The sequence below is a fragment of the Trachinotus anak genome, unplaced genomic scaffold, assembly GCF_046630095.1.
Source record: "Trachinotus anak isolate AG129_WGS33_773 ecotype Australia unplaced genomic scaffold, CSIRO_AGI_Tana_v1 ptg000003l, whole genome shotgun sequence".
Lineage (NCBI taxonomy): Eukaryota > Metazoa > Chordata > Actinopteri > Carangiformes > Carangidae > Trachinotus > Trachinotus anak.
In genome coordinates this window covers 5,130,061-5,158,042 of record NW_027273854.1, presented here as the reverse complement: position 1 = coordinate 5,158,042, position 27,982 = coordinate 5,130,061, and the positions used below count along the sequence as shown (strand labels likewise).

The 27,982-nt window shown below is 46.4% G+C and overlaps 2 protein-coding genes across 15 annotated transcripts in view; one reads left to right on the top strand and one right to left on the bottom strand.

Annotated features, from left to right (window-relative positions):
- Positions 1–27,982, top strand: part of rpl19 (ribosomal protein L19) — a 198,000-nt gene that overhangs the window by 39,624 nt on the left and 130,394 nt on the right. The window contains exon 1 of one of the 2 annotated variants that reach the window (XM_071468696.1): positions 8,631–8,637. The exons of the other annotated variant lie outside the window; for it this stretch is intronic. Coding sequence (XP_071324797.1) covers positions 8,633–8,637 — 5 coding nt within the window. The 5' untranslated portion in view covers positions 8,631–8,632. Of the gene's footprint in view, positions 1–8,630; positions 8,638–27,982 lie in introns of those variants that run through there. 2 annotated transcript variants of the gene reach the window in all.
- arhgap23a (Rho GTPase activating protein 23a) overlaps positions 1–27,982 on the bottom strand; it is a 69,771-nt gene that overhangs the window by 17,420 nt on the left and 24,369 nt on the right. For 2 of the 13 annotated variants that reach the window (XM_071468313.1, XM_071468330.1), the window contains exons 1-7: positions 17,956–19,744; positions 10,542–10,745; positions 8,021–8,045; positions 7,549–7,641; positions 6,611–6,689; positions 5,833–5,893; positions 2,635–4,270 (exon numbers count right to left, since the gene is read on the bottom strand). In XM_071468313.1, coding sequence (XP_071324414.1) covers positions 2,635–4,270; positions 5,833–5,893; positions 6,611–6,689; positions 7,549–7,641; positions 8,021–8,045; positions 10,542–10,745; positions 17,956–18,201 — 2,344 coding nt within the window. In that variant the 5' untranslated portion in view covers positions 18,202–19,744. Of the gene's footprint in view, positions 1–2,634; positions 4,271–4,801; positions 5,774–5,832; positions 5,894–6,610; positions 6,690–7,548; positions 7,642–8,020; positions 8,046–10,541; positions 10,746–15,344; positions 15,486–17,955; positions 19,745–19,809; positions 19,916–27,982 lie in introns of those variants that run through there. The other 11 variants (XM_071468339.1, XM_071468368.1, XM_071468384.1 and 8 more) reach the window with 9 other exon arrangements.

The following is a 27,982-nucleotide window of genomic DNA, read 5'->3' as shown; positions in this document are numbered from 1 at the left end:
AACAGGTTTGATTCCTTGACTTTGTAAAACAGAGAAAAGAAAAACAAAAATGTAGGAAAAAAAATTGAAAAAAAGAAAGAATTAAGCTGAGAGTCAGAAAGCCAGAGGGAAAAAAACAGGGGGCTGGTGCCTATAAGACAAGCCACAGGGGACAAGAAGCCCATTGGAAGCAGGACAGAAGCCAGTACAGAAGGCCTTGTTCCTGGTCTGTCATGTTCAGGGTCCAGCTAGTAAAGACAGTCATCGACAGACACACAAACCCCTTCATCTTCCAGAGCAGCACAATCGCAGCATTGAGGGTGGGAGCTGAGTGTATGGGCCCCTACTGTTCCCCACAAAAAAACCTCCTGGTGATTTACAGCTCAGATTCATGTTGAAAGACTCTAAGCAGGCACACAGTGAAAAACACTGCCTCTTCTTATGTTGTTCATTTTGTATGAGCCACCAAAATAGAAAAATAATAAACACTTTGATATCTCCATAGAAGACGTCATAAAAACACATTTGCCTTCAGACTCAACACGTCTTTGTGCTCGCTACCTCACAGATAAGAGCGACAGCCTATTAAACTGTATGTTCCCAAACATACCCAGATCGTATCTGCATCTCTGTCAGGGAGATGAAGAGATGTAGAAAGGCAGAAGAAGAGAAAAGCTAGTTCTTGTCTATGGGGAGAAACTAGCCTAGTTTCAGTTTATGGCCATTAAACGTGTCCCGGCCTGCAGCTCTGACTGCGTGGTTTCGTTTAATTCAGGTGAAGGGACGAGGCAAGAATGTGTCCTGACAGACAGAGAGAGAGAGAGAGAGAGAGAGAGAGAGAGAGGCACACAGATGCCTCCTGGTTTGCTGATCCACTGGATTTTCTCTCTTTAAATGACTTTCTGGGGCCGAGAGCGGCTTGGCTCAAATATCAGCGGTCATTCCGAATCGGGTCACAGCTTCCAAGTCAGCTGATTTGAATCTATTCGGCATTAAGGGAGGCAGCGTTTTTTTTTTTTTTTTCCTCAGGCGGTGACAGGGTGATTGAGGCATAGTTCCTCTGACTGAAAAACTGTGTTTGCCTATGGTTTGACTTTACGGCTGCTGTGCACGTCAAGTGACAGAAGCCAGTCTGAAGCCTGCGGAGCCCCTTTGCTTTCAGTCCTTTCAGAGCTGGGAACAAGCCGGGACATGATAACAGCTCCCTCCCACTGACACTAACATACTGTATGTCGGCCATAACTGTACATATTCATGCAAACAGCCTCACACAGACACAGAACTGTAAATCCTGCAAGTTTTCTTTCCTTAGTTGTATTTTACAGGCAAAATTTCAGATTGTCTGCAGTGAACTGACCATAAAGAACTACAATAAAAGTGCAGAGCATGCCAAGTCAATTCATACAGCTGATTTCCAGCTCTATTAATCATATACAATAACTTCTTCTCGATGAACAATACTGTAAACCACTCTTTATATGATTGACTAAACTTGTGTTCATTCAGCTTTTCTAATTTTATAAATCCAAATTTTAAAGGTCCCATATTTTATTAGTTTCCTGTTTTTTATTTGAAGTTTTGATATCGATAAGAGGATTCATTTAAAAACAATCTCAGTGTAGTTTAACATCTCCTCTCTCAGGCTTCTCTCTGGAGCTCTAGTCACAACAGGTCGGTGAGCCAATCAGAGTAGAGGCTCTGAGCCTCTCTTCTGATTGGCTGACTGTTTTAAGAGTGATTGAAAATAAATATAGCAGATTTCAGGTAAACACTAAAGGTAAACCAAATCCTGCAAGGTTGGATGGGGGATCCAGGTGGGCGGGGCTTGGGACATGGCTGAGAGCAGTGACTGTTTTGTTGTGACATCACAAAGTTACAGAAGTCCTGATGGCTCGTTTTAAGGCTCAGTTTCTGAATACAGGTTGTGTGCATTTCTGTGTGGACTGAGGCTTTGATACTTTCACAGTATTAATATAGAACCTAGACCTGCACTATAATCTACAAAGCGATGGTAATTCACTTTATGCAATATGAGACCTTTAAAAGGTGAAAAACTGAAATTGTAACAATAAAAAAGTTTCTACTGAAGTGAAAACTGCAAATGAAAGCAGGCAAAGAGTTATGGTAAATCTCTAGCACTGCCCTGCACACACATAAACAAAATCACACACATGTTCAGGAAGTCAAACTCCACCTCATTTCCTCAGCGCAGCGAGGTGACCTTAAGAGACCGGGGGCAGGCTGCATTAGTAAACTCCCATCAGACATGATTCAATCAAAACTACTGTTCTCAAATACTGTCTGTAAGACTGTGGGAAGATCCAGTATTACCCAACGCCAACATTCACAAACACACACACCAGCAAAATCTCAATGAGAGAATGGAAACTGCATCTGAGAAAAGCCCGGAGCCTGAACAGACAGACAAGAAGGAAATTAAAGAAACACACACACATTCCCCCAAACTTGTCATTTTGTCTGAATTATAGCTTTGCATTTCCTCCCAGTTAAGCTTTCACTAACTTTCAATAAACACTCGCTGTGGATTACACCTTATAATGGAAGCGATGACATCCAAAGGTCAGTCAGAGTTTTCACGAGGGGATTTAAACAGGAGAAGAGACTCAGGATGAAGCGCAGACGCTCCCTACTCACCGATGAAGGGGATGGAGGCCAGGGAGTCATCCTCTATGGGGAGGGGGGCGAGGTTGCCGTTTGGTTTGCGTGGGGCTACATCTCCTGTGGAGCCAGGGGCAGGGGCTGAGTCCTGGGGATCAGAAGAAAACAAAGAGGGTTCTAGCCCGTCCATGGGCAGCGCGTAGTGGGGATGACGCATGCCGTGGGCGTTCCTCCGCCCGGTGGGAGGTTTCTGCCTCAGCACCACTTCTTGGGTCTGCGGCACCACCTCCGCCTGCCCCTCCACTGACCCTCGTTCCCTCTCGTGGTTTGTTGGCCTGTACGCTCTGTCCTGGGATTCGGGTGTGGCGGAGGCAAGGGGGGATGCTGTGGAGGAGGTGAGGGGTGCCGCCGTGCCCTCTGGGGGGCTGGTTTTAGGCGTCGGGTTCCAGTTCAAGTGAGGGCCAGAGTATGAAGGGTCCCTGAAAGAGTGGGCTTGCTGCATGATGCGGCCCGTCTTGCGGTAAAAAGAGGGGCTGTAGCTGCGGTAGCCCACTGGCTGGTCGTCCATGCTCTGCCCAGGGGGAAGCCGCCTGGTCTGGGAGGGAGCCTGCTGGGCCTGGGGCTGGGAGTGGGCCTGGGTGTGGGGCTGTGGGTGGTGTTTAGAATGGGACTGTGTGTGTCGGGACATCGGGGGAGCTTGTGCTGCACCGTAATGGCTCCCCTGCCTTGGGTAGGCGTCAGTCCTGGGGGGCGGCTGGGGAGCCTGCTGGAGCCATGAAGGCCTCTCAAAGCGAGGTGAGACCAGTCCAGACGCTCGGTCCAGCATCTCTAACGAGCGACCATGACGATCGTACTGGGCCAGAAGGTTTTCAGAGCGAGTTCGAGTATAGTTAGGGGCAGGGTGGCCCCTACCTGGGCTCCCCTCCCAGTCCCCATACGACCAGCAGGGCTCTCCGTGGGGCCCTGGTCCTGACTGCTGTAATAACAGCAGAGTGTCCTGGGAGGCGCTGTGCGGCCAGCCACCTGTCCGCTGCTGCTGCCTCCTTGTTTCACTGAGCCGGTCCTGAGAGTAGCTGCGGTGGCGGGTCTGCATGCAGCGTCCTGAGTGCTCAGGCAGCTGGCTGTAGTACCAGTCAGAGAGCGCCTGCTGGCAGCGCTCACTGCGGCCGTGGCTGAGCTGGGGTGGGGGAGGACTGGTCCAGGCTGAGCTGGACTTTCGTGGCTGGGACTGCGAGGAACTGGCAGCGTGGTGGTTGGGGTAATGGACTTGAAGCGGGCTGGACAAGGGGCCTCCTGACGAGGAAGAGGAAGAGTAGGACCGCCCCCTGGTCTGGCCCTGAGGCTGCTGGCTGGTCATACCGTACTGGATCTCCTCTGTTCGGTGGGCCGGGCTGCTGTGACCCACACCTCCTGGCTCTCCTGCGCGCCCCTCCTGCCAGCTGGCGGGGCTGCCCACAGCAGAGCGGTTATCCAGGGGTGAAGAGGGGCTGGAAGAGCCTGGCCAGCGACTCCAGTTATCCAGCTGGTTCTGGCCCATGGGGGCTGACTGAGGGGCTCCAGCAGGGGGCGTGGTCTTGGTGCGTGGGTAACAGAGGGCAGGTGGTGGTGGGAGGTTCTCAGCTCCCCCTGAGAAGGGTTCGTTGCCTGTCAGGTAGGCATCCTGGGAGTATGCCTTGGAGAAGAAAACACATGGGACATGAAATGACGGGAAGAAAGCAAATGTGCGTGTGTGTGTATGTGGTGAGTTTAAATGAAAATGTGCTCTAACCATAACTCTATTAGACAGCTTCATGCCACACAACAAGTCTTAAAGTGATACCGTCTCTTTGCTGCAGTTTGTGCCTCAGGCCTCAGCTCTCAACACAAACACATGCTACACGGCTAAAAAACTGCATGAACTGCCTTGAGCAAAAGCCACAACATTCAACATGCACAGCCACCAGTTGCTAAAACACACACTCACCAATGTTGTGTATACATAGACAGGATACAGTATATACACTGTGCTGCTTTAAGAGAATCCACTGCAAATAACAAGCTTAAAATGGACAGATTACTTTATCAATTAGCCACGCTGTCACAGTTAAAGCATCTCTTACAACTTTACAGCACCAGGAAAACAAAAACAACCTTGCACACAATCCTTTTTTCTGCTTTCATGTCTAAGTGAAGTTAAATTACACAGAGTTTGAAAGCTTTTTACCTAATTGATCTAGGCCGTCCACTAAAATCCCAAACCTTTGCTCAGCCTGCGTGTTCAGATTGTAGTCACCACAGACACCGAGGAGGAAGAGGCAAGAGGACAGGAGACTTCTCCTCACCAACACTCCTGCCACGACACTCCTGCTGCTACAACCTGCCGTCCTTCAAACTTCACACCCTCTCATTCGATCTTCTGCTTTTTTTTTTTTTTTCCCTTTTATGTTTTTTTTCATGAGTTTTCTATCTGTTGGTCTCCTTGTTTTCTCCTCTGCTGGATCCTTCCAAACTCCCTCTCTCCTCCCTCTCATTCTCTGTCTTACTCCACCCTGTGGGAGTGTGGAGGGAGGCGCAGCTCTGGTGATGTCATGCTAGGAATGCAGCAGATACAGGCGTAGCAGCGGAGGGGAGGAGTGTGAAGACAGAAGAGTGGGTTTATAATGTTAAGACATGGCAGTGGGTTTACATGGGGGGGGGGCCCAGTTTAGGGGCTGTTTTGGCAGGAACACTGACGTTGGGGGGGACAGATCGTGTAAATCTGGTGATCTGGTTCAGTGTGTTGTTGACATGTAGGTCCAGGTTAGTGGGAGGGGCTCAGGGATGATGCATGTCTGATCATGTGAGCGAGCATGGAGCAACCTGTGGAGCGCCAAAAATGTGTTCAACAGTACATGGGTGTGTGAACGAGCACAGAGCTGTTTTTTTTTTTTTTCAAATGTAAGCTCCAACAGTCGGATACCTGCGGCTTTTAATGAATGTGTGTTGTAATCTAAACACAGGGCAGCGAGTGTCTGAGTCACTCTCCAGCCATTCGAACTAAATCTCCACATTCCTTGACAGTGATGATGTGAATCCTGATTCAACTCTGCCAACGAGCACTGCAGAATACACAGTTTCCTGAAGTGTCCTAAAATAACTGGACAAATAATACTTCTCCGCTTGCATATGGGCATGTATGAGAGTGTGCAATGCATGACATGTGGAGGCTAGTTTGGTGTGTCTGAGGATAAGATGCGTGAAAAATCCCATACTCACACTTACCAACTGAAGCACGTCTTCATCTTTTGGCATAATGGAGAGCTCCAACACACTCTCACTGGAGGGAGGACGGGAAGAAGGAAGATAAACAGGAGATAGAGATGAAAAATACACCGGGTGAGGAGAAAAATGCTAAACCACCACAGGAGTTTGCATCAAAAATCCTGACCTGGTGCTTGATACAGAGTGTAAGACGTAAAAATAAACATTGAATTCTCTATTCATATCAATAATTTATGGCTGTAGGGATACTGGTATCAGGGCTAGTAATGACTTCATTTAGTGGATCAGGTATCAGCCAGGCACAAATGGTCTGCATCAAACACAGTTTTCTCATCAGTGACATTATAAACTTCAGTGTTAGCGCCACAGGAATCCCAGGTCTCATGTTACCTTATCTGAAATTGACCCCTATGAGCTCCACACAGTGTGAAGTACGGATTATAAACAAAGACAGCACTGGTGCTGGATTGGAATTGGTATCAGCAGACACTCTGGGTTTAGAGAGAAGAAGTCTGTGGCTGCCCTTGACCTCTGACCTCCCAGTAGATTTTGGGGTCTAACAAAAAGTCAGTTCCCCCTCTGGGACGATGTAGGGCATGAGCGCGTTGAACACACTGCTTCAGGCTACTCCTGCTTTTAAAGTAGGTAAAACTAATACTAGTTACTCGGCTGTATGTCATCTCTGTGGTAAGCTTGCAAAGAAAAAGCAAACAGACACTTCAGTGAATTAACACACCAACGGCTCAAAGTGCTGACAGGCAGGAGGTCTTACCTGTTCTGAATGAGGGCGATCACCTGGGAGTACGTCTTCCCCAGAACACTCTCTCCGTTCACTTTCACCAGCCGATCCCCTGCAGAGCACAGACATATTATCGCACCGGTCGACCTCTGACCTCTTAAGCAGGTGCAAACCTCCCGTAATGGTTTGCCAAGCTCGGCCAGGGAGACATTAAGCACAGACACATTTCCCTGAAAGAACAAGGCTTGTGCCAAGAGGCAATAAGAGGAAATGAGCAGCAATCAAAACAAGAACATTCGGCTGAAAAATATTGTACTTTCAACCCTGCAACCGATTTTTATTAATGTCCCAGTGGCCAAGGTGTGTCAACAAAAACAAAAACATGAAGCTTATTATCTGTGTTAGGCATGGGTGTGGCATACACAATGCCTCAGTGTAAACAAATTCATATTTATAGTTTTTATTTTTTATTATTATTCATTATGATAAACCAACATTATTGTCTCTAAAATGTATTAAATAGAACGTCCTTTTTTATAAAAGCATTTAAAAAATCCACACCAATCAAATCTTAGTGTTTTGCTCCTGGAGAGGCATCCGATAACTATGTCTATATGTATTCATGGTGACTTCATGCAAGCTCAAACACATACAAAGAGCCCCGAGTGCGTGTGTTTGCGTATGTTCCTGCTGGTATGTGACTCTCTGGATGTGACATTTAACCGTGCTCAGAGTGCTGGTGGGAGTGGACTGTGGCCCTGTTACAGCAGCAAGACACAACAGGAAAACCTCAATAGCTCTGTCACATTCAAATGCACTTGTGAATTTGACTTGTCATTCTGGAATCTGCATTATATCACCGACACAGACGTTAAAAAACAAAACTAAATCCTGAGGCATCACATGACCAGGAGACAGATTTCCAATGCAAATCAGGATGTTAATGCTCCTGCACCATATGTTCCTTTTACCTGTGCACAAGCCCGCCTGGTGGGCCGGACCTTTTTCTCTCACATTCTTCACAAATATGGTGTCCATCGGCTCCAGTCGACCTTTCTGGTACCCTGAATGACAAAAAAGAAGAAAAGCAGATTTTTAGGATTTAACCTGCCGAACTGTAAAAATCCTGAATTGCAAAAACAAAATAAATGTTGCTCCTGGTGTTTAAAGACAAGACCTTTTGAGTACTTGTTCTCATGACTTTCCTTAACTGGGGAATTTATTAATACTTAACATATATTGTGTGTTATTGTTCTCATATGAGTGCAGCTGGACTGAATCAGTTTAGGTGCAGTGCTGAATAACGTCCTGTAGGGGGCGTAGAGAGGCTGCAGAGCAGAGGCGACAGGAGATGCCAGCTCATTACATCATAGTTATCCCCCTGCATAAGGTCTTAAGGTGTTGCCTGGTGAAATAAAAAAGAGAAGTAGAGAGGACACTTACCTTTCCCGTTACCGTTCTCCTCATCCTGCAAAGGACAGAAAGAGACAGAATGACTGCTCACATTCACGTAGAGACAATTCAGATTCATTCATAGGAAACAACCAGTGTCGAGGTGCTTTACAGAGAAATTAAATAAGTGACTGGAACTGACAAACTTTGACAACTTTATTCTTATATTAATAATTAAGGGAATTCAAATGCAATTGTGTGTTGTCTTGATTTTTACAACGATCAAATATCTAGTAAAACATTTTATGACTAACATAACAACTAATATTTAAAGCATGAAATCTAAGGCTTTTCAATAGAAGGCCTTTTTTTGAGGAAACTGAAATCAATGCTTTTTGAGACCTGTAGATATCCAGTGTATGAGAGTGACTAGAGTGAGAAAACCGGATCTACATCTCTATTAACTTCAGATCACAGCAGGAGTTGTCAGTAACTTTTATGTCATTTGAAGGGTTTACGAGTTTTCCTAAAAGTCAGCGACTTCCCCGACATCTGGAGCCAATCCTTCTGACGCAGACAGGTTCGTTTTTTATGAGGCTTTGATGTTGCAGAGCAGCTCCAGCTCAGAGGCCGACTTTCAGGTTAGACCGTCTGCAGGTACTCATGACGTCATGTGTGAGGCAAACATCAGCAGGGAGGAGGATGGTGGTGGGGAGATTTTAGAGATGCAGCTTGTCTGATCACCTCCACACACACATATACGAACACACACACACGCACACACACGGGCGTACTAAGCTGAGTGGACAGTTTGGGGTTAGGGGCACGGTGGGCTGACTACTGCCTGGCTTTGTGCTGCGCTGAGTGGGCTCATTCCAGGCTCTGTAGACAATGGTGGGGGGTTTAGAGGCAGAGAAAGGAGAGCTGCCGACCCCAGAATAGAGCTCCGAGCTGGGGGACACTCCGCACCCGACCAACCCAAGTCTGACCACATCCGGGATGGAGAAGAGGGCAGCGTGAGGTGGACACAAGACACTGTATCTGGGTCAAACACTGTGCACCTATGGGTCCTCAAAATCCTCAGTCAGATCCAAACTCAAACTGCTACATGGCACACATCTGTAACCACTGGGCCTTTGTGATGCCCATGCTCAGTTTTATCATGGCACACGAGACCTTTATAAAAAATGCTTTTCCTGCAAGTCAGAGGAGAATGAAAATAGTTGGACACATTTAATTATATGGGCTTATGTCATTTTCTGAGCAGTTCACCAACAAACTGCACCAGTTTAAAGACCTCGGAAACCAAATATGGAACATAATTCGGTGTAAAGCCTTCAGCTGTGACTGACAGTAATTTGGGGACTTTAACTTGCTTTGCTCTGACACGAAGACACTGCACATTTAGAGAAACATCTTTTTACTGCGGGAAGTTTATTTGATTTGAGCTGTGTATCGTTGCCCATCACGTGCCTCCCATTCTGCAGCTGGATAATGTTGGATACACATGTGCTACTTTCACTATACAGTCCCCATTCAGCAGACAAGGGTTTCTGTAGGCATGTGCACCATCTTTCTTTTTACATTTGCTTAGAAAGCAGCAAACTAATGAGGTACAATCCAAGCCTCAGTATATTAGAGAAGCCACAGAGGCCTAACCCTAACCCCTAACCCCACAAGACGTAAGTGCAGAGGACATAAAGATTTTTTACTACTCTTATTATCCAGGAAGAGGCAGATCTTTTTGTCTCTGCTGTGGTCACACAATAGAAGAGTTTGGATCTAATAAACCTAAAGACCCTTGGAGACTTTCAGGACCTGCAGACACCATGTAATTAGTTCCCAACTGGGTCATGCACCCGGTAGGCTTCTGATAATTGGACTCTATGAGGGTAATTTGGGAGATTTCCACGAAGGCTCTTCGTATAAGAGCGGGAGGCTCTGTGGCTCCAATTGTCCAAACGCACCATGTGACCCTCGAGGAAGAGGAGACGAGGACAGAACCGGGGCCAAAGGCCAGCAGTGGGCCTATTGTCCGGGGCCGGCCTGGTACAGCCGGAGTGCCAGTGAGTGGTACCAGGCTAAGACAACAGATCTCATTCAATCTGTGTTCCTATCTGCAGCTGCTGGATGGTGGGGTGGTGGAATAATAAAAGAGGCCTTGTTTCAGCTGGCTCACCCCGCCCCAGCCTCCATATCCCTCAATTTCACATCTGGAGCTATTTGCCCCCACACCTCAAAGAGCTAAATAACCACTCGCTCGTGTAGAGGCTGGTTCCAAAACACCAGAACAATCCTGAATTCAACAAGGACCAAAAAAGGCTTAAAGAATGAGAAATTTTGTTTTTCTGACTAGTAAAGAGCTTACATCTTTCTTTTGTCTCCAAACCTTTTGCTCCTTCCTTTAAAACCCCTTTAACAGCTTTAGTTTGGAGGTTGAATCACAAAAAACACTCAACCTTTCTATAAGACTGTACAATATCTAACACAGTCTAGTACTTTTTAACACCTTGAAACTTGATTTCAGACATTCTCAAACATTCAAGGACCTGTGGACACCTGTGGGTCTCACCTTGAGGTTGGTGTGCAGGGCGGACTCTGGGGGGTAAACGATGAAGTGGCGTAGCGTGAAACCAAAACCCTGGGAGTTCTTATGGAGGACCAGCGTCCGGGGACCCTTCCAGCCCATGCCGACCCCCTCCCTTCCCGGCCGGGTCGCCATCGGCGGCCGAGGGTTGTCACCGGCTGAGGAGAGACCATCCCTCCGCCCCTTAGCCTACGAACACAGGGAGAGAGATTCAGTGAGATTCAGGTGGATTTATAGAATTTTTTTTTTTTTATTATTAGATTAGAAGAAAAGTGACCCCCAGTTGTAACATTGGTTCTTCAAACAGCCAGGGATGTATATTGTTATAAGATTTGGTAAATAATAGTAAAATAATTTGCAGATACACGTTTACAGATGCAGGTAATGTAAAAAAGTAGGTCCACGTGTGCATGCGTGTGTATTTAGCTATAAACTATGCAGACATTAATAAGCTAACACCAGTTTCCATCATCCTATTGAGAATCTACTGCATTCTCCCATAATTATCACCAACACTGCAGAAATATTCAGGTTTTCCAGATGTAACACACTTTACGATTCCCTGGAGAAGCACAAGGCGACTCTGTCCTCAGACTCCAGACCAGTGACATCAGCCCTGGACTGCTGGCTTCATTAGCAGCTTCCTTGTGGCGTCCTGAACCAGGTCAGTCCTGCATGCCACCCAGCCTCAGAACAATGGTCCATAAACACACCTGGGGGGTCCACTATCAGGAAGGGCCCTGTCTAGACAGGGCCACAAAGGCAGTGGGGAATGTGGGGCTTCACCCACACTGACCTTGGTCTTATCACAGGGAGAGAAGGTCCGGGGGGGGGGATCTGAACTCAGAGTGGAGAATAAAGGCAGATTTCCACCCGCTCTCTAAATATCTCATTCCTGCTGCCGAGTAAATAAGCCCAGCGAGCTCAGCTGACACACACACGGGAGAACTATCACCCTCGTGCTGCCCCGACAACCTACATCTGTCAGTCAAACACAATCACCTGACCAAACAGGCATGAGCGAGGAGGAGGAGGAGGAGGGGGAATCATCATGTCATGTCTGCTGTGGTTTTGTTATCTTGTGCTACATGTTCCCAATCAAACTGTTCCGAGTAGAACTGAACCCACTGAACTCTTCCTGACTTAAAGGAACAGGTCATAAATCTGGGAGACAGCTCAACACTTTAATCATCCATATGTCACATCCCAGCCCAGTCTATCAATCACTCCGCCCTCAGCACATTTCATGTAGAAGCTTAATAGAGCGACAGCACTGTGTACAAATCTCAGGCCCAGTTCCACACTGCAGACTAATCATAACTGTGTCGTGATAAATTTGTGAATGGATTTACGCTGAGAAAGCGACATGATTAAGGCTGCACTTCAAGACATTAGTATGTATATTAAATCATGTGTCTTTGATGGACACTACTGTCCCACAATGCAATGCACAACAGCTGCAGAAATGTCAAAAAAAACCAAAATATAAAGTATGTGATTAAATCTTTGGAGAAACATTTTGCATCAGGTTAAATACATTTACAGTGGCAGCTGTGCTTCAGACTTGCACTTTGACTCATGTAGAGCTGTTGATAAATAGATTAATCGATTGACTGAATATCAATTAGCTTCGGTTTTGACGACCCATGATTGCTAAGGTTAATTTTTGAGTAAAAATACCAAAAGCTTTCACTGGTTCCAGCTTCTTAAATGTGAATATTTGCTGGTTTCTTTACATGTGACACTAAACTAAATACCTTTGGGTTTTAGGCTGATGAGTCTGAGGAAACAATTTAAATATGTATACTTCACTTTGACATTTTACAGAGTGAACCATTAATTCATTATGAAAATAAAAGTTGGATGTCATGGGACAAAATGGCAAAGAATACTTTCTACTTTTTTATTCTTGCAGACTAACTGTCAGGACTGGACACTACGCAGATCAGTCTAACTTCATTGTATGTTTATAATGGGCCTGGGACAGCGAAGATAAGTCGCCTCAGCCTCCTACACAGCATCTTCCATTTTGGTTTAGTCAGTCAACAACTCATGAGGACAGAGTTTAACATGAGTCAGCGCTGCTGTTGAATTTCACACCTCTTCGAAACACAAAACTTTACGAGGTAAAACGCTGACATGTAAATCTTCGCCTACGAATTCACGCAAGCTACAAATCAAAAACACAAGCAGCAGCTCAGCGCACGAGGACGTGAGCAGACATCGACGTGCACGTCACTCTGAATCACATTTTTCTTGCCTGCAGAATCCAGCCAAAATAAACCAGCTCCGGGGTTCCGATTAAACACAGCAAATTAGGAGCACGAGACAAGCGTGAACATGCCCTGAAAGGATACACTGTCTGATCTGTGCAGATTACAGAGATAGCCTTTTAATTAATACTGATATATCAATAGCCAATAATCACTGAGCTGGTTCAACTGTTAGTGGACCAGAGGTGAAAACATCTACAGCAGCGGTCCCCCGACATAAAGGCACACCCCACGTTTCACTTCCTGCCCCCCTTCTACACACAAACACACACTGATACACAACAAACACAGACACACACTTGACCTGGCAGGCCCGTATGTGGCCACACAACATGAGGAAGTGGCAAGCTGGAGACAGGAAGTGGGGTAGCACTGGGGGGGCGGGATAACCAGGCCCTCCCATAAATATAGCCTCTTATTCTCCATCATGAAGGCACTTCCACTCCTTCACTCCTCTCTCTCCCTCCTCTCGGGGAATGGAAACCCGGATGTTCTGATATTTGCTGCACATTTTCTTCCACAATTTTTTTTTGTCCATCCAAGGAAAATAAGACCAAAAATAAGTTTGGACAAACAGATTTCTTTGTGAAATATGTTGCATGTTGGAGAAAACCCAATTTTTTTTTTTTATACATTCAAATGCATTTTTCCTTGTTTTCAAAACCATCACAAAGCACATTCTTCAGTATATATATGAAGTGTATATTTTGCAGATTGAGATCCATAAATCTACGTGACACTTAAAGCCTGATCTTTAGTCTGGCGGTCTAAACAATGTAAAGTAACCCCTGTTATTTTCCCAAAGAGGCGAGCAGTGAGGCCTATTGTGAGAGAGCAGGATAGAGAAGAACGTGAGGAAGGCGGAGGAGTGTCAAATTAAAATGATAAAGAAAAGGAGTAAGGAAAAAAAAGAGGAAATGAAAGAGCAAGAGGGCGAGCGGAGGAAGAGACAGGGTGAATTCCTGAGAGGGAGCGGTTTGGCTTGGACAAGTTGAAACACACACACTGTAACTGGCAGAGAAGGGGAGGGAGCAGGGAGAGAGTGAATGAGAGAAGGATGAGGAGGACGAAGAAGAGGAGGAGGAGGAGGAGTATCGGGCCCCAGCGAGAGACAGGCTCCAGCACGCCGGTTTCGACCACATGGTCCCTCCCAGCGCTGGGAATACCAAACCCTGTGATTACCCAAAACACACAGGGTCTGACTGGGTCTCTGAGCCAGCACCGTTTCCCACTCGGCTGCTCTGGACCGTGTGAGATGTGTGTGTTTCTGCTCGGACATTCTGCCGAGTCTACAGTCGACCTCTCCCCCCTGGAGCCAGAAATACACCTCTCTTACATTCACCTTGATACAACCGGTTTGTCTGCTCCCACTTTAGTTTTCACCCAGAAGCCAAAAAAAAAAAACAAAAAAAAAAACTTGCTGACGTGCTCCAGCCTCTCCTGGCAGCCGGACATTCAGTTTAACCAACAAGGCACTTGGAAAATTTTTCCTGTGGTTTTGAGTCTAAACTTGACTTCCTCTGAAGCACAGACAAGGGAAACCTCGCTCTTGTTTCGCTGAGGAAAGAAGATATTTGGTATTTCCTGCTCTCCTACTGAGAATTCTTCTGTTTAAGACTCTTTTTGCATGAAATCTGGACCAGTGAAGCTAATTACAATAACAAACAGTGAAGGCTCTTCAGATAACACCGAGCCCTGAGGAGTCTCATTACCACCTGAAGATGATGTCAATAAACACACACACACACACACACACACACACACACACACACACACACACACACACACAGAAAGCCACACTGGAAATAACTGAATATGCAAAGCAGCTTGTAATGCCACACGACAGTTTGAGGGGCTGTTTAGTGGGTGAAGTGGAGCATTTTGACAACACACACACACACACACACGCCCACAGCAGGCTCTTCCCTGCGGATACTTCTTCTGATTTCAATTAAGGAGTGTATCATTAAGATGCATGACTGAAAAGATTAAAAAAATGAGTGGTTCAAGGAGAGAGGAGCATATCTGCTTTGTTGGAAATGTAAATCTCTGACAGCTTCGGTTAGAGAATAAAGAACTGTAAAAATAAACAGTGTCGATGTTAATCTTTCAGAAAATCCAGTAAAAATTTGATATTCTTTTTTATAATAGGGCTTTTCTGGGACATGATGATATTGTCATAATCATCAGTAACAGCGTACGTGTTGGTTAGCACACACAATCCTATCCTCACTCCATCCAGAGGTAAAGCAGTACGGAGGAATGCAGCGGCTGCCGGGGAGCCCGGCTCCTGCTAAAACCCCAGCAGGGCAGAACAATAATGCTCTTTTAAACAGCTGAGAGCTGCAACCTGTTTGAAAAGTGGAGCTTTACGGCCGTTACAAATGCTGACGAGCCTTTAATCCTGACGGCCGCGGCTGTCTGCACCCGCAGCCCTGAGCTGAGCTGCCAAGAGGGAACAGGAGAGGGACGGTGACAAGTCCGGCCGCCTCGTCCTGATAATTCCCGGACTCACCGGCCACACAGACGGCGTGCTCCACCACCTCTGCAGCTCTAAAAGCATCCTACGTCTGGAGAGGGAGATGCATGATGTGTGTGTCCGAAGATCCAGCTGTTCTCTTAAAAACAAAACACCAGCTGCTCCTGAAAGCTGAGCTCAAACACTGTACATCCCTCTGTAATTTACATAACATTTTATGAGCCACGCATGTAGGCCTGCATGTGTGTGTGTGTGTATGTGTGTGTGCGTGCACCTCTCTGTCAATATCAATAAAGCATGTGTGCTCAGAAACCAGTCCAACCTCATTGTCAGTTAAACCAGGCCAACATGTGATGATGCAATGTCAGTTAAACAGGGTTTTCTACTTGAGCAGTGAAACATATTGTACTCTGCTCTTGTCCAACTGAAACCTGCCCTGGAATTTTTTTTTTTTTTTAGGGTCATTTTGGCTCCTTTGATTTAAATCCTGGTCCACGGAGGAAGAAGAGGAGGATGAAGAAGAAGAGGAGGAGGAGCTGTAGTTTCAGAATAACTTTTACAGGATGACTTGGTGGCTCAGTGGGCAGGGGCACGTGGCATGTAGTTAGAGTATGATGTGGGTTAAATCTGGCCGGGGACTTTTTTATCCTCTTGTCTCTGCTTTTAACCATAAGAAAGAGGGGAAAAAATAGATGTGCTGACAATGACAGTTATGACCAAAATGTTCCCCTTTTCCTCCCTTTGTCATCTTTGACATGAATGAAGTTGATTTTGGCGTCTGAGGAGCCTCTTTGTGTGGCCATATTTTTCCTGCACTGTGGGATCCTTATCAATTCGAGGGTATTTTTCTGCTCTTGAAGGCAGCTGGAAAATAACTGCTCACGGCACAAAGATGGAAGCCGGCACCGTGCCCCCGTCACACACCATGGACATCGCAACGACCCCACAACAAACAAAAAAGACAGACTGGTGATGATGTCAGAGATAAAGACACCACATGATTCAAAGCTGCGAGTATGTGGATGAAAACTGACGCAGAGCAACTTGGCGTCAACAGCAGGAGAGTAAACAGAACTCATCTTCCTCCTCACTTCCAGTGAATCTCTCTCTCTGATTCAGTGTGTTTGTCCCAGCTGTGTCCACACAACCCCCCCCCCCACACACTCGCATTCCTGATTGTGGCATTTCTTAACTGTGTCAGTTAAACAGGAGGAGGGTTGGAGGGGGTGGGATGGTAACAACCAGGAAAAAAAAAAGGGGGAGGAGGTAATATTCCACATAAATGCCCACAATGAAGTCAGATAATGTGGGGAAGTGATGCCCTCAATACTGGGGGCATCTGGGAATGGAGGGGGTGGGGAATGACAATCACGCAGCTCCAACAACACCTCGCTAAAAGTGGCACTTAGCAGCCTCCTCCTTCATCTGTCTTTAGCCACTAATTAGAAAACCCCTCCTAGGAAGGAGGGGAGGGGGGTCAATACGCCACACGTACGCACTCACACAGATGAAAACACACACAAAGCTGAAGGAAAAGTAACACAGAGGAATACGGACGGTTGCGTAGTTCACATTGTTCACCCTCTTCAGGGTCGATGCATGAGTCATAGTAAACATCAGTGTCCGGAAATAGTAACAGCCACATGAGGAAAGTGTCTTTAAAGCACGGAAATGATGAATAATTCAAAACTGATTTGATTTATTTTGCACAAATGTCTGTTTGCCTTGAGATGATCACTGACTTTGTTTACACACCTGTGTTTGGCACGTCTGTGAATGAAATCCATGTGTCATGACAGCACAAATCTGTCTCATCTCAAACCAGCCAAACACCAAATGATCACAATACAAAACAGTCACATGTAGGACAGAATGAAAAAGCCCCATGGGTGTGGATCAGCTGGCGCTGCTCTCAATTATCAGTACATACAGTAATAATTAAACCGTGCGTCCCAATCCATCAACACAGAGCGCGTACTGGAAAGTCGAAAACACTGAGCCTGAAGGCAACACGACTTCCTGCGTGGAGACAGTGACAGGTTAGAGAGTCTGCCAGCGGCTGGGTGGTTAACGCCTCAAACGATGGGTGCAGTAACGTGGATACTCTGTTGACACAAATGACCGACAAATCCCACAGGGCGGTTTCTGGAGATATCACTGTGTGGCAGCTTGTTTCTCGGAGAACCGCAAAAAAATCACAATACATTTGCATCATCTTTGTGTGTAAACGCAGGAGGATTTGGCTGCTTATATCGTCTGAGATGATTAGAGGATTAAGCAATTAGTAGATCAACAGAAACTTCATAATCAATTGATTGTTTTAACATGTATCGCATAAAAAGTCTCTGCTTCACTAATGTATCTCTAGTTTTTAACTTGTACAATAAACATTTGGAAGATGACGCCTTTGGCTCCTACACTGGGAAATTGTCCTTTTTTCCTGACATTTTATGGACAAAAAAAAAATGTATTCATCTAAAAAATAATCATTGCCTATTTTGGCAGTGCATAAACTTTGACCATATCAGCTTATAAAGCTTATATGTAAAACTGTACAGATGGAGTCCATCATGTAACTGTAGCAGGTGACTGACTCCATATCTCTCCATATGCAACCTCTCCATAAAGATGGGTGACCCCTCCTTACCCTGGGCTGATGAGAGCTCTTGCTGTGCCCAGTGGGCATGGTGGGTGGCGGGGATGGCGGTGGCGCGGGGCCCGTGGTGCCGCGGAGCACCGCCAGCCAGATGCAGCGGGGTTCAGGGGAGCTGCAGTCCACCCCCACCGGGTTCTGGAAGCTCCAGTCAGACCCGGCCGGCGCAGGGCACGGAAGCATAGCAGCGGGCATCGGGGCGCGGAGTTTGCTCAGATCCGCATCCCTCACTGCCCACATGGGCTGCTCACACACTCAGGTAACCACGAGGTCTTCAGACGCAGAAATACAGAGGATACAATCAAACAAAGCGAGGATGGGGCGTCCAAATCTCCCTGTGGGATCCTCCTCAAGAGTCTCTACTCCCCGTCCCCTGGCTCCGGTCCATCGCTGTCACTGCAGAGGCTCCGGAAAGTTTAATCCCACAAGTTCCACATCACAGCCTGTCGCTCCTGACCTCCGAGAATCAGCTCTTCGGGACTCTAACACACATTCACACACACTCTAAGAGGAGGAGGAGGAGGTGGGGTCAGTCCAGAGGAAGCAGAAGGAGGCTCCTGGGCAGCAGATGGAGGAGTGTGTGTGTGTGTGTGTGTGTGTGTGTGTGTGTGTGTGGCGCTGGGATGGATCAGAGGTAGGTCTGGTTTCACTACAGACACACACAGAGAACAACTGACAGCGTCCCTCCCGTTGGTGTCCGGTGATGTTCTGCATACAAAGCCACTCTGTCCACCCCCAAAACACACAGTGCTGTCCCAGAGGGCTGGATCCTCTGTCTCTCCTCCCTCCCACTGCTCTCTCTCTCTCTCTCTCTCTTTCTTTTCTTCCACCCTCCCTCTATATCTCTACTGCCCAACAGATCCCTTCACCTCACTCTCATTTCTCTCCCAAACTCTGACCCTCTGTAAAACAGCAGGCATCAGATATTTCATCCCTCGCTCCGTCGGCTCCTCGTCTCTTTTGCTTTCTCTTTCTTCCTCCTTTTTGTTGCTCAATCCGTTTCCAAACAGCCGCTCGCTCCCGCCACATGAACCGGTTCAACAGTCACCCGCAAACAAACAACTGCGCTGTACAGTCAACTGCTCTTTAATCCAAAAACACTGGACATCGCTGAGGCCAGACGTCAGGCTCGAAGCAGGGGGCCCCGGCTCCAGCGGTTAACAGCCCAGATGGAGATGTCTCCTGCAGGCTGCTGCTGATAGGTTCAATCCACTGTAGATCTCTCCTGTGCTGCTTGAAGAGGAAGCCCGGTGGTCGCACGTGTGCTGCATGTGTGTGTGTGTGCGTGTGTGTGTGAGCGGCACAAACACAGTGACAAAGCTGTGATCCCGGCGCTAAACTCCACAAAAGCCGGCCCTGCCTCTGCCACCTCCCCTCCAGCCAGAGGGGAGACAAACAACGAAAAAAGAGAAAGAGAGAAAGAGGCCAATTTCCAGCACAAAGAGAAAAGAAAACATTTGCCTTGCTGCTGTGTTTCACTCTTTCACTCCCTTTCTTTTTTTTTTTTTTTTGCTTAAGAGGGGAAAATATAGAGGAGGGAAGATGATAATGAGAGGAGAGCGTGGAAAAAGCTGCAGGACAAAGAGAAGGAGGCTATGGAAATAAAACGGCTGTGACTGGATGTCAATATGACCTCTTTATCAAACCTATACTCTCTCTCTCTCTCTCTCTCTCTCTCTCTCTCTGACACACACACACACTCACTCCTATTCACAGGATCCACCCATACAGCACCAGTGACACCTAAACACCACGCCACTAAATCAGTCAGAAAGGTGACCTTCTCCCCCCTCCCCTGCGCTGCCCTGCCCCCGTCCGGTCCGGGCGCCCACGCAGCAGAGTTCTCACCAAACAGCCAGGTGTCCAGGATACGTGCGAGAGCGGCAGACAGGTGACCATGTTGCTGCAGACGACTGGCTTTCCCCTCCAACGCTCATCACAGCGCACATCCGTTACCAGTGAGGTTAGACAGGTTTCACCTGCCGTACAGCAGGGCAAGTATCAACTCGACCAGCGAGGGCCGTCATACGCACAGAGACTGTACCCTCTGGATATCTGCGCCTCGCCTGCAAGAACACACACTGCAGGCCTGAATAGTTCCTGCTCAGAGAGGAGGGATTAATGGTTTGATTATCTAATGGTATCAGCTGCATTGTTCTGATTTGTCTTTCTCTCTGTTTTCTTTTTTTTATAGGAACAGATGTGTAGAGCAGTTAAAAGTCTCCACATTAAGTTTATCTGCAACACTTGTTTGTATATTTTATGAAAACTAGAGCACTGTGCACTAAAAAAATACATATATAATTACAGGAAACACGCAAAACTACGTAGTAAATTGAAATTACAGCACTAAAGTTAGCTTTCCTTCAAAATTGCCAGTTGCTTTAAAGGTTTGATTTTACACTTTGATAAATTTTATGGACTCTCAAGAGGCCAAAAAATGAAATGGATGCAGCAGAGAATAAGACATCCTGACTTTAAGGGCTCCCTGTGGTTTCAAACCTCTGTTACCACTCTGAAGCTTTTTCTTTATGAGTGGATCCCTGTTTCATTAATTAATGCCAGATATTAAATACTTAAAAAATCAATGTGTCATGTGTGTTACGAGACACATTTGTGAGACACATAACTTTCGTAGTTTACTCCACAGGACCCCTCTAGGGCTGTGTATGGGTCAAGCTCCAAAACCCTGGATCCTGCACTTCCCATAATGCAACTCAGTAGTGTATTTCCTTTAGCTCCTCCATGCCTGCTTAACTCCTATGTCTTACAGACCAAGCACAGATAGTGGCATCACTAGTGTTATTTGTTCAGGCGATGGGGAACTGGCTCAGGACCAGCAGATCTCCCCATGAACTAATGTTAGTCTGAACGTGGTGAAACATCACTGATAATTTAGCACATGTCCTGGTGAGATGAGGTGTGTTTACTTCTTGTGGGAGAAAAAAAAAAACATTGAATGTCATTAAAACATAGTGTTTATCTGGCTCTGGTCATACCAGACTAAATAAGGCCTTGTGCACAAAGTGAACTGAACCATGTGCTTTACTGCTCACACATTCAAACTTTTCATTTGCATCCAAAATTATTTCTTCTTTCCTAAACTCCACTTTATCCCAGGTTTAAATAGTTTGAGTCAGCACACACTTTCACTAATACACACAAACACACACACACACACACACACACACGCACACAGCATTTACGTGTGAACACAAAGGCTATTTTTCCTGTGCACGCACATACACACAAACACACGCCACATGTCCCACTGAGTCACAGCAGAGTATAAATACACTAGGCTGTGTAATTAGGGTTCTTCTTAAAGTCAGAGGGCTGTGGCTGTGTGTGTGTGAGGGGAGGGGGGGGTTCTCTTTTCTCTGTGGTTCAGACCAGAGCTCTGGGTTCAACGCACCGCCAGGCGGAACCGCCCTGCAGGGGGACGAGTGGAGCACCGGCGGGCACAGGAGGAGGGCTGGTTCTTCCCCAGGAGGGAGAGATGTGAGAGAAAAGACCACACCCGTGCAGCCGTGAGGAACTCACAGAGGGCTGCTGGTGTTCAGAAGCAGCCACTGGATCATAGTGCATCTCTGGTGGAGAGCCAGACAAGGGTTCAATATCTGAAAATACACAAGCGCTCAGTTCAACGGTGGCAGCGCTGAGTGGGGATTTCATATCACATTTTTCACAATAACAGTTAGTTTTGGCAGGGAGGGAGCAGCGCCTAATTTGGAAACAAGAGGCCTGTGTCGGTCCAGCTCCCTCTCTCTCTGTTTCTCCTTTTCATGAACCGTGGAGGCGTTTACAGAAAGAGGAGGATGAGCGTGAAGAGGGGCAAAAAGCAAGAGGTGGACAAAAGAGAAATGAACAAAAAGGCGTTGAGTTACAGTTTACAAGGAGGACAAACAGTCACACATGAGGAGTTGTGACAATAGCACCGCCTCCTGCCAGTGACCCACACTGTCTGCTGTTAGGCTGAAGCATGCCCGAGCAGGCAGACAGCTGCTCCTGCATCATCTGCATGTGGGCCTAATGTACAGCACGCGGGGAAAACCTCTCTCTGCGCTGCACCCTGCAGAAGATGCAAACCTCATATTAACGATCCCTTATCACAACCTGCCAACACAAAGCTCCTGTAAGTCGGGAAATCAAAGGTTGACACGCGCTGCTAATCTCAGAGGAGCGATGCCTCGTTGGCTCCTGCCACGGCCCCTCTGCGCCCTGATAACAGTGGAAAGTGAAAGGGGGAGGGCCGGGACGAAGGGGAGCGCGGCTGTCGGTGTAACGGACAGATTAGTTTGGTGATATGTTTTAATCCCCTTCATACTCATAACATGACCGCGGGCCAACAGATTAACACACAGAGGCCTCCCCCGCAAACAGACACACACACACACACACAGACTTTTTTCCACTGTGGCTGCCTGGCAAGACAAAACAAAGTTGTCCTCCTACACATTAAAACACAGAGCTGCGAGAAGGAGACAGAGGCCGAGGCCTGACAGGAAATACACAGGAAGGAGAAGAGTGATGAGTTTCAGACTGCTGAGCGAGCTTCTCGTTGGTGTGCCACAAACAAACCAGGCTGCAGACGACGCAACGATGGGGTGTTTTTCTCTAAACACAGGCTGCAACAATTCAGAAAAAAGTACAGAAAGGGTCAGCGGAGGACACGCTGGGTTTGATGCTCTCAGTAAAACTCCTCGACTCCACTCGTACCAGGATGTGAGGTCTGGAAACTCTTCAGCTCAGAGTGTGAATCCTGTCCCCTGCTGGTGAGGGGAGCGCTGCACTGACTCAACATGTGGCGTGGAGAGATTTCATGTGATGAAGCAGCAGCCACATGAATTATCTGTGTCATCCCGCTGCTGCTATAAATGAAGAGTGATGCGGGCTGAACCACAAATATACGCATGATGCACAGCAGGGTGTGACAGCAGGGTTCACACGATAAATCTGTCAAAGAGCTGAGTAAAGGGATTGAAAATAATATTTTTCTGTGCAAAATTTTGTTAATATTTTCATATTTTGTGAAATATTGGACTTTTTTTCTTCTTTTGGTGCTTGAAAATATGTTAAATTGAAACAGTATGTGAAGGTAAATTAAAGTTAAAACCATTCTGAACCTGTAATGAAGGGGTTACATGTAGATATTACATATAGATATAGATATATGTTGATATTATATGTACATAGAGTAGAGCTGGGTCTCATTTGTGTTTAACAGTCTGAAGAACTTAATTTTGTTACCTCAGTTTCCTGCTTTAAAATCAGTTTTAATATAAACACTTTTCAACACTCAATTCTACAAACACTTTTGGTCCAGTCCTTAAAAACCCCAGCTGATGCACAGTGATGGAGAATCTCTCCGTCTAGACGGACACGACCAGTAATCTGTAGAAGTGGATTCTGCAAAAGCGGGAGCTTGGGTTGAAAAGGGACGCAGCTGTTTTAAGCAGGTTAATTTTAACTTTAATCTCCTGCAAATCCCTGTGCGACAGAACCTATAGGCCTATGGGACTGTGCTCAGGGTGCAGTTACCAGCCAGCAGCCACTAGAGGGCAGCCGCAACACAGAGTCGAACAGCAGATGGGTGGGGAGAGGCTCAGAGGGCACTGGGGCACCGGGGACAGAGCAAAGGGTGGGGACTCCACATGCAACCACATTCAGTGTGACTGCATGGTTTGTAATGTCGGCATCAGGATGTGTGTGTGTGTGCAGGCTGAGTTAAGTGCAAGGTGTTGACCTATAAGCAGTTATCTGTGCTCTCAGGTCAGTCACTAATGGATAACATCAGAGTCGGGGTGGGAGACGGCGGCTGGAGATCAGAGAGGTCGCACCTGTTGTGGGCTTTGAGGTGGAAACGGCCTCGAGAAGTCCAGAGACGAGAGCAGGTGGAGTCGGAGATGAGATGTGCAAGGGTCAGATATCCCATCAACCCACAGCTGAGGGGAGCTAGGTGGTCTACCCCCCACCCCCCACCCCAACTGACCAAGACTGATACAACAACAACAACAACAACAATGCACAGCTCTCTCCTGCAGACCAGAGGATTAAAGCAGTTCAAGCAGCCGACCTGACTGCGTATCCCTCCGCAGCAAAGCAACGCATTATACATGCATTCTTTACTAGTGTGTGTGTGTGTGTGTGTGTTACATTGCAACCACGTGAGGTCAGAACATGTGAGCTGGTTCAGCGTGGAAACACTGAGCTGGACCCAAACTACTGGAAACAAGTGTTCACTTCTAAATTCACCTTCACTCATCTGAGACACCAGAACATGTTCCATCAGTCAGCTCACTCACTCGGACATTTACACCACAGCTCATAAAAATCATACAATTATACTCTACGGCTGCAGCTCATGATTATTTTCATTATCAATTCATATGACAATCTTTTCTTGATTGATCAACCAATTGTTTGGTCTGTAAGATGATGAAAGATTTTCATTTGAATGTTGCTGAAGACAAAGATGACAAAGACTCGTTTCAGAAGCTGCAACCAGTGAGTTTTTGGCTTTAGTGCTACTTTCCCAGTGAATCATTCACCGGTTCATCAACTGCTCCAGCTCTGTGTAGTATGTTTTTAATTACTGACACCAATCACAAACCATCAATTAACACACATTTACATGCACTGCTGAACTGATGATAGGTTTAATAAATTAGTTAAATGATAATAAATTACTTCATTTAACTTATTTATCATCTCAAATGTGAGAATTTGCGTCTATATTCATGTCTTTGTAAATTAAACATCTACAATAAATGTGAACATCTAATTCCGATCCTACCGCTGATGAAGCTCACATGATATAATCAAAAGCTCCGGAACAGCTACTAAATGTATTGTGTGGTGAGAACGTTTTGGGAATTTATGATGGGAATTCTTCAACGTTTTATGACATTTTCTACACTGAACGATTCTTCCATAAATTAAAGTCACAATGAAAATATTTTTCCCATCCCTCATTCATACGTCACCACATAGTGGAAGATGCTTCGTGTTGGTTCAGACAAACTGCAGCCAAGAGACACAACAGCACGTTTGGGAGAAAAATGTTATTGGCTGACTCAGGACTCTGGACGTGTCCATCATGCTACATCTGCCACAAGGGAACGTGGGATACATGAGACAGCCGGCCCCGCCAACCGGCCAAGCCTCTACGTAGACAGTGGGAATGAGAGCACGATCCGGGGGTGGAGGGGTGGGGTGGGGGGGTTTAACAGATGTTGGAAAGCGAACACCAGGGGGGAAAAACTTACTGAGAATAAGAAATGAGGACAGAGAGAGAGAGAGAGAGAGTGATTTAAAACAGAAACAAAGGGCAAGAAGTTGGAGGGAGCAGATGGTGGAGAGAGGGGAGAGTCGGTTTTACACATCTGAGCTAAGACACCGATGACACATGCTCATATTTACCCACAGATATGCTCCAGTTACCTCCCACACATCTCCAACCAGGAGCACCATCAGTGACGGGGATGCTCTGATTGACTTTAGTGCAACACACTGATGCTGAAGGACTCACACTGTCCGACTGGAGGCACATTAACACACCCAGCGTGTAGCTCGCGTTCAGTTGAATCTTGGTACGTTGATGAATTATTAAATGCTATCAGACTTGTGTTAGTGTATGTGCAGATACAGTATGTGTGTTGGAGCTGGGGGGGGGGGGGGTCTGTTCCATATGAGCCATTTGACCCTGTTTCACAAAGAGCTTTTATATCCTCAGCTGGGCAGCGTTTCATTGTCAGAAGAGACTTTCAGGTCATATCTGATCAAAACTGTATGTAGGGAGGAAGGAGTGTGTGCGTGTGTGTGTGTGTGTGTGTGTGTGAAGGAGAACTATTGATAGAGAAAACCACAGCTAAACGCACACATTATGTCTCCCAGCACTAAGTGGAGAGACGGTGCTGTGATTTAACCTCATTAGCAGGGAGTGTCTCCTCCAGTCGAGAGCCTGCTTTATGCTGAGGTCACTAAACTGAAGAGAAAGCTGCTGTGCTCCTGCTATTGTTAGTTTTGGATTTATGAGATATCTGCCTCTGAATCTCCTCCAACACAGTGGGGGTAAAGACAATATCTCAAAGTCACATTCAAAAAACAAAAATGCAACATGTCTTTCCCAAAACAACAAACAGAGAGAGTATTTTTATCATTTAAAAAAAAAAAAAAAGTAGTTCCAGGGAAAACTGTTCACAGCGAGGTCTGTGATTATTCTGAGTGACCGCGGAGAAAACATCTCGGATGAATATCTCAAAACCTCAACAGATAAAACTACGACAGCACATGACCGATACTGGATTTTTGAGGTCGACACTAAAGGTCAGTTTTGTGCTAAATCCAGAACAGTTTGCAAAACTTGTTGTCCGACCACGTCAGGAGGAAAAGTATTTATAGTTGTTCCAGCAGCTACACTAAAAGGGGTGGAGGGGGGAATATAAAAAAAGAAAAAGGAGGGAGGAGACATTTAAATTTCAGTATATATAAATATCCCAGCATCTGCTAAGTGTTGGGACGATTACATCCCCCAGAATAGCTGTTGTATTTAATCGAAGGCGAGGAGGACATCTGGCGCACGTAATGACGAAAAAGCAAACCCCTTATATCTGACAGCGGCCATGCATCAGGGGAGAGAGAGAAAGAATGGTCCACAATGTTTTTGGATATCATGTGACTTAAAGTATTGCTTTGTAGAATAGTCTGATTTTTTTTAAAAAGTTTTTCACGTTTCTGAATTTCAAATTGCGCATTAAGCAGGTTAATGGAAATGTGTTCACTGTTTCTACTAGATCTCAAACCCAGTCTGACATTTCTGTTCTGCAATTTCTTTTTTTTCCCCCTGACATACAGACACATCTGCAATAAGCTAATGTCAGACAATATATCAGCCCAGCCAATTTATCATTTACCATTAACTACAATTCTGTTAATTTTCAATATCAATAAATCTTTGATTAGCTAAGACTGGTTGACAATAACAGCTCTAACTTAAACCATCTGCTTGGCTACAAACCACCAGAGCCAAGTGAGAGATTATGCATCAATGGGTGATGTGATCCTTTACAAGTAAACTTCTCCTGCCTGTTACTACAAATGCAGCCTTTCTCTAGGTTGTCATTTCTCATGTTGAAGCCCGTCTTCATCCTCATCACAGCCACCACAGCGTCTCCCACACAAGGTGCCTCTGTTGGAGCCTGAGAAAAAAACCCCGCAGGGAGACGAGTCTGACGGCAGAGACATTTACGCCCATTATGGCTTCAAAATTGGCTTTCACAGCTGATTCTACCGAGAGTGAAGGTGCAGGACTTAAACCTCCTCCTCTCACACTACAAATACAAGTCTGCAGCAGCCGGCGTGGCGGCTGGCTGTGAGCAGAGACCTGCAACAATCAGTGAACTGACTAAAAAGTGCAGACGCTGTGGAATGAGAAATGTTCCACCTTGATGTTTGTTTTACTTTCTTGCTGAGGTTTCGTGAGAGCTCATAGATCCGAGTGGTCACCAAGAATGCTGACCTCCAAACTAATGTGTTCCAGTTAAAGATGTGATGTTTTTACACACGCATGCGCACACACACACACACACACACACACACACACAGACTAATGACATCTTCCCAACTGCCACATCTTGAGTGCCACCATGAGGTGATGGCGGTGGCGGTGGCTGCGTTTTGTCAGGTAAAGTCCAAGCTGTACTTTTTCTTGAACAGACACATCTGTCTCCAGATGTGTATATACCATATATACCATCAGGGCCAATGACGACATCTGGCAAAGAGCTAACCCCACTCTCCTTGCACTGTACCCCCCCTCCCCCTCCCTCTCTCCCCTCCCCTCTGTACTGACCACAACCGCTGGGAGCAATCAGAGCGTCACGTCTGAGCTCCGCTGCAATAAGAGCCCCCCCACCCCCACCCCCACCCCCACCCTCACCCCCACCCTTACTAGTTTTGCTCTTTTCTTCTCTTTCTCTCCTGGTTGTTTTCAGAAGCAGGCCTCAGCAGCAGAAAACCA